The following is a 7347-nucleotide window of genomic DNA, read 5'->3' on the forward strand; positions in this document are numbered from 1 at the left end:
ATCAATTAGTTTAATTTCAAGTGACTAGGCCAGAGGGAGCTTGTCATAGTAAGTATTCTATAATTCTTTTCATTGACAGAATTTCAAATTACTATTTTGTAAATTTCTTAAATACATTGAAAACACTAATGGCAACATCCATAAAATTAAAGCTTTACATGTCAGACAATCAGACAAAAAATTACCAATTATAAAATAACAGTGTTATTTATATTGGAGAAAAGGAATATCTACTTTTAAAAACTTCTTGTAAGTTTAAAGCAAAATTCATATAGTTTAGGATGCTTAACACATATGTAATTACATTTTGAGGCTTAGTTAAAAAAATACTTCATCCATAACAAGGTTTTTTTTTATTGTATTATAGGAATCTCATGTGGAAGACCTGTAACTGACTCTAATGCCATTCTTCTCTCTGATAATTTCCTATTTGGATCTCAAGTACCATATCTATGTCAACCAGGTAGCCAATATTATTAATATATTCTTACCTAATGTCTTGGCCATTGGAACCTTAAAAAGGAAAATTGTTTTAAGCACATTTCTCCAACTTTATTGAATATTTACCTTAAATAATATATTGTTAATTTAAGGATCACATCCTGTAAATTCTCCCCTGACCTGTGGACAAACTGGAGACTGGATACCTGGCACAGCAGCCTGTCATAATAACTAGGTATGTAACTATAGTTCTCTATAATTATTCTCCCCTGACCTGTGGACATAATGGAGACTGGATACCTGGCACAGCAACCTGTCATAATAACTAGGTATGTAACTATAGTTCTCTATAATTATTCTCCCCTGACCTGTGGACATAATGGAGACTGGATACCTGGCACAGCAACCTGTCATAATAACTAGGTATGTAACTATAGTTCTCTATAATTATTCCCCCCTGACCTGTGGACAAAATGGAGACTGGATACCTGGCACAGCAACCTGTCATAATAACTAGGTATATAACTATAGTTCTCTATAATTATTCCCCCCTGACCTCTGGACATAATGGAGACTGGATACCTGGCACAGCAACCTGTCATAATAACTAGGTATGTAACTATAGTTCTCTATAATTATTCTCCCCTGACCTGTGGACATAATGGAGACTGGATACCTGGCACAGCAACCTGTCATAATAACTAGGTATATAACTATAGTTCTCTATAATTATTCCCCCCTGACCTCTGGACATAATGGAGACTGGATACCTGGCACAGCAACCTGTCATAATAACTAGTTATATAACTATAGTTCTCTATAATTATTCTCCCCTGACCTGTGGACAAAATGGAGACTGGATACCTGGCACAGCAACCTGTCATAATAACTAGGTATATAACTATAGTTCTCTATAATTATTCCCCCCTGACCTGTGGACAAAATGGAGACTGGATACCTGGCACAGCAACCTGTCATAATAACTAGGTATATAACTATAGTTCTCTATAATTATTCTCCCCTGACCTGTGGACATAATGGAGACTGGATACCTGGCACAGCAACCTGTCATAATAACTAGGTATGTAACTATAGTTCTCTATAATTATTCTCCCCTGACCTGTGGACATAATGGAGACTGGATACCTGGCACAGCAACCTGTCATAATAACTAGGTATGTAACTATAGTTCTCTATAATTATTCTCCTCTGACCTCTGGACATAATGGAGACTGGACAGTCTGTCATAATAACCAGGAACTATAGTTCTCTAGAATTTTTAAGCTTAAGATGTCAATAATTACCGAACCGATTGGGTTCTCTATTTTAGGTAAGCTCGACATATGTTCTTTGGTGGCATTAGGCTAATTTTCAGATTTAAGTCTTGGGATATTGTTAAGCTATTTTTCTAGCCCCTCTCTGTCCCTTTCAATTCAGAGCTTCTAGATGCTAGCGGCATAGCCGTTTGTAATAGAAGAACACTAATGAATCATTTCCATTACTAGGTATGAAATCTAAGAATCTCAAGTGTGCTAAAATTTACAAATTAGCAAATAATAGAATAGGAATAATTGATCTAAAGAAAAAATACGAACTTTACTGTCAATTAATAATTAACAGGGTTAAGAAACAATTTCATCTTATTGTGTATCATGGAAAAGGTTGACATGAAAGTGGAGGAAAAATATTTTTTTTAGTTTCCTTATCCCTCTAACTGATGAAAGCACACTTCATTTGTATTCTTTATAAATAGCCAGTAAAATTAATTAGACTAATTGGATGCTGGAGATTTTCTAACCTTTTTTATACACAATGGGATCATATAAGACAAATTTAATACAAGGTGTCACAGACTAAACACAGGAATCTAAAAAAAAATATGTAGGGGGACAGATAAAAAGGTCGTCTTTACTACGAAGCGCAGGAAAAAGGGAATGTGATTCTGACACACAATTCTAAAGGAAAACTTTCCCACAACCCCTTTTTACCCACCCCTCTTCAGTTACATAAAAAAGATATACTTCCACCTTACTTTTAAAGGCTCGTGATTTTTGTATAAATGATTTTTAGAATAGATAGGCCCGACGAAGTGTTGCCCCCCAAAATCACGAAAAACCTAACTGAAACTACCAAAAATTACCTCGATTAAATTCAGTTGTTGTTTACAGTTGGAATAAACACCTTTTTTTACTTTGTTGCTGTTGTTGTTGAGATAACCAGTTTGTGTAGCGAAAAAAGCAAAATTATTTATTAAAAGAATCTTTACAAAGTACATGAAGCCAATAACTTTAAATACAAATTGAAATGAACCTAAAATATGTCATGACTGTCTGTTAAAGTAGTAGGATGTATGTTTGTCTGTATACATTAAATTTTGTATATCTCGGCATGTTTAATTCTTTTTTTCTTCTTATAAGACTAAAGGGCAATAATCTTTTTTCTATTAACAAAAGGCATCATTATTAACTTTTTAAATTTTTTTGTCCAACTATTTGTCATAGTATCGTGCAGCAAAGTGTGATTGCAAATTTGATAATGATAATTGCATCCAGCTAAGGATATGGGACGATAGCCTGATATCTAGTTGCCGAATGTGTACGCAGTTTCCTGAGTGTTTCCTCATCCTAGCTCAATATTTACTACTAGCTAAAAAAGCTTCAAACTTCAAAAAAAAAAAATCAAAATTTAAAAAATTCAAATTTATAATGTATATTGTATAAATCGTTTACACATTCAAATTTTGATTTTTTTAAGGGAAGTTTGAAGATTTGTAGCTAGTAGTAAATATTGAGCGAGGATGAGGAAACACCCAGGAAACTGCGTACACATTCGGCAACTAGATATCAGGCTATCTATGGGACGGTTTAGTCAAACACAATGAAATTATTGTGCAGTTTAAAAAAATGTTTTTGAGGTAGATTTTTAACACGCGCTGCGTGATCTATAAACCTTATAGTCCTTCACTCTGTATTTATTTCTAATGATTTTGTGATAGAAATTGGTTAAAATAAGTATACAAACTATAGGAAGGGGTCTTTATATATAATGTGGAAAATCCTGTCTGACTAGGTAAGTATAACTATTTAGGAGTAAGTTTATTGTTAGTTCTTTATAAGTAAAACTTAAATTTAATGATTAAGTATAATTATTATAACAAAAACACACACTGAAAAAATGAGCAAAAATCAAATTTCTTTCAAAGATAATTAATAGTTATTTCTCGAATCGTATTATAAACAGCTTTCCGCGGACATAGAATGTCCAATTATAAGATTAAAACCAGTTTTTTTTAGCCCCGAGGTGCCGAAGGCACGGGCTAAAAAAACTGGTTTTAATCTTATGATTGTACATTTTTATATTCGTAGAAAGCTGGATATAATACTATGCTAGACATAGTTTTTTCGTATGGATGAGAACCGGTTCCTATCCACCGGATTCGAATGAATACTAGAAAAAAATCTTTTTTTTTCTAACTAGGCCCCTTATTATTAAGTTATAAATCTTAGAGGACCTATGAGAAGCTACATTGTAAGAGATCATGTTACTTTTATTTAAGGATAATTTCTTTGTCTGTTTTAATATTTTTTTTCATTGTGAAGCTAAATAATGCATATGAGAGAATGAGATCCAAAGGGGTGCATGTTCGTAACCAGTATTATTGTGGTGTATGTAACTTTACTTTAGATTTTCATCACCGACATTTTCAACTTAGAATTTGAAAACATTTCAAGATGGGATTTTAGATTATTTCTTCAGCACAAGTCTTGAATCAAAATCCTTTTTTTATGGACTTGAAAGTTATCTTAGGTTTTTAAAAGCGAAACTTTTCTATAATTATGGTCGGTTCGTATATATGCCAGTAAGGGATAGAGATTTTCGCTAACTATGGCATGTTAGAATCGTCCAATTGGTTTTCAGATGATTCCTGTAACAATTAGATATGATTTAGAAAACGTAGCAACTTTGTTTTTATCATAACTAGAATGCATGAGGTACATTTAAAACATTTATTTTTCACAATTTTAAGTGTAATTTAATTGACCTATTTATTCGTTTTTTGGCACAATGATTTCTAGGACGACCAGGCACTATATAAGAGTAGAATCTACACAAAAGAATCATAAAATGTATCATCTAATGTTAATAGGGCAATTATCTTTAATATATTTATTATTTTAGGTGCAGAAGCTATTTAAGAAAATTATCGAGAAAAATATGATATTTAAGTATTTTTATATGTATTTACATTTTTATCAAACATTCATTACATTGTAATTATTTTTAAAAAGTAATAACTTTTATTCATGTTTTCATTTAATTATAAATTGTATGTAATATTAAATTTCATTTGTAAAATAAACAGTCCCTTTTAAACCAAATCAATTATATTATTTTTCATTGTTGAAAGTTGTTAATTTTAAGTTTCATATTGTATATCATTATATGTTATATGTATCAAGTACTGTAATAAAATATACAAAAAATGTTTTAATTTGATTGTGATAAAATCGCGAAACCTTTACCATAAGGGTAAATTTATAAAAGAAAATTTGGGAGGGTTTCAAATGCTTTGGGGTTTAAAAATTAAAAGATGACAGAAGTTTAGGTTCACAGATATTTCTGACCTTTTTAAACCTGTTGTGCCCCTCCTCTATTTTCTTTGTACATGAACAAGAAATTTCTTGAAACTCACCTTCAAAACTTACTAGAGCTATTTCATAATTTTGCTACAGTTCACATTGGGGCAAATCAACCAAAAAGGGGATTTAATTATTTAGTACCCTTAAAATTCATCTCACAAAAATTTCATTTTATACTTTTTTTGTAGGTAATTTAACAACAAACAAATTTGCTTTTGTGTTTTTTTCTGTCATTTGAAAGGAACATGGAGATAAAGGTCATTTTATGAAGGTAGATAGAAAATTACCCGATTAACCCGTCCCGAAAATGGCCCCCCCTTACCCTATCCATCTATCTATCCATCAATCTATCCATCTATCTATCCATATATCTATCCATCTGTCTATCCATCTATCTATCCATCTATCTATCCATCTATCTATCCATCTATCTATCCATCTATCTATCCATCTATCTATCCATCTATCTATCCATCTATCTATTCATCTATCTATCCATATATCTATCCATCTGGCTATCCATCTATCTATCCATCTATCTATCTATCTATCTATCTATCTATCTATCTATCTATCTATCTATTCATCTATCTATCCATCTATCTATCCATCTATCTATCCATCTATCTATCCATCTATCTATCCATCTATCTATCCATCTATCTATCCATCTATCTATCCATCTATCTATCCATCTCTCTATCCATCTCTCTTTCCATCTATATATCGATCCATCTATCTATCCATCAACTATTCATCTCTTTATCCATCAACTATCAATTTATCCATCCATCAATCTATCCCTCTATCTATCCATCCATCTATCCATCTGTCTATCCATTTACTTATCCATCTATCTATCCATATATCTATTCATCTACCTATCCATCTATCTATCCATATATCTATTCATCTATCTATCCATCTATCTATCCATCTATCTATCCATCAATCAATCCATCTATCTATCCATCTACCTATCCATCTATCTATCCATCAACTATCTTGAATTTCGTGTTTAAAATGTCTAATTAGGGGTTTTGGTTAAAAGAGCAATATGAGAATTTTTTAGTAGCGCAGCTACCCTATCACTAGCTTTTTGGGCCCATTAAAGTGTAACTAGGTTATTTGTAGTCCGATTTTAGTGTTCAAAGTGTCAAATTTTGGGTCATGGAATTCATTTCAGTAGGAGGGGAGGGGATGGTGTAAATGGGGGTGGATGGGGATCCTTATTTTAGCAAGCTACAAGTTTCACTTTATTTTTATGTTTAATAAATCCATTATAAATGTGGGCATGATTAACATAAATTTTTATTAACTAATATCTATATTTATAATGATATTATGATTCTTGTTTACTGTTTATATGTATACTAGCGGCTTCGCCCCTAGCCTCTAGGGGATTTGCCCCAAGAGGTAATTAAACAAGGATGACAACATCCATGAAAGAAGCGAAGCTCTGAAATGGAAGGACAAATGAACATTAACACTTGTGAAGTGTCAGAACTGAATATTAATGCATGTCTATACAAAATTGTAATTAAAACTGATTAAATACATGTTACTGTTTAAGGACATACTGACGTTTTTAGGACTTGATTATAGAGATGCTTCGCTTATAACAATAGACGTTATTGAAATAGGAATCAGTATTCAAAAAATCAGATGAATAGGATATTTTTAACATTCAAAACCATTATTTGTTGTCAAAAAGTTAAAATCAGCTTGTTATAAATGGATGAACGGACTTTCTGGTAACGATTATAGAGTTGTGTGCTTTCTAAGTCGTACCTAACTGTTGTAGAAATCAGCATGAAAAGTTTGAGATCGATAGGACAATTCTAGCCTGTTTAAGTTAAGTAAAAGAGCTAACTGTACCAGACGTACGGACGGACCGACCCTAATTATAGAAATATGAAAAAATTGAGGGGGATTTTTATTTTTGAAAAAGATCTTTAAAAAACCACAGGACCAGTAGATATATTCCCTGAAGAGTAGAATTCAATCAGTTTAGTGGTTAGCGAGATCTTAAGGGATGGGCGGACAGACAAACAGACATCAAGCTACTTTGTATTATATATTAACACCTAGGGATCTAAGGAACAAAACAATAACCGATTAATATGTACATCCCCAATATTGATACATATTTAATAAATACATATTTAATAAATTATATTACAAAATTATTTGTCTGTAGATGACAATTAGTGGTTGAAAAGTTTTGATACTCATCTTAATGAATCAACCAATAAAAAATCAATTA

The 7347-nt window shown here is 31.8% G+C and overlaps 1 protein-coding gene across 2 annotated transcripts in view; it reads left to right on the forward strand.

The window, feature by feature from the left end:
* Nucleotides 1-4925, forward strand: part of LOC145316523 (sushi, von Willebrand factor type A, EGF and pentraxin domain-containing protein 1-like) — a 61436-nt gene extending 56511 nt beyond the window's left edge. The window contains exons 79-82 of one of the 2 annotated variants that reach the window (XM_080157098.1): nucleotides 23-48; nucleotides 368-463; nucleotides 594-676; nucleotides 4621-4925. In XM_080157098.1, the coding sequence (XP_080013224.1) occupies nucleotides 23-48; nucleotides 368-463; nucleotides 594-676 (205 nt within the window). In that variant the 3' untranslated portion in view covers nucleotides 4621-4925. The remainder of the gene's footprint in view (nucleotides 1-22; nucleotides 49-367; nucleotides 464-593; nucleotides 677-4620) is intronic. The other variant, XM_080157104.1, reaches the window with a different exon arrangement.
* The last annotated feature ends 2422 nt before the right edge of the window (nucleotides 4926-7347 follow it).

This window comes from Acartia tonsa, chromosome 1 (genome assembly GCF_053477335.1).
Source record: "Acartia tonsa isolate MP-2025a chromosome 1, ASM5347733v1, whole genome shotgun sequence".
Classification (NCBI taxonomy): Eukaryota; Metazoa; Arthropoda; class Copepoda; order Calanoida; family Acartiidae; genus Acartia; species Acartia tonsa.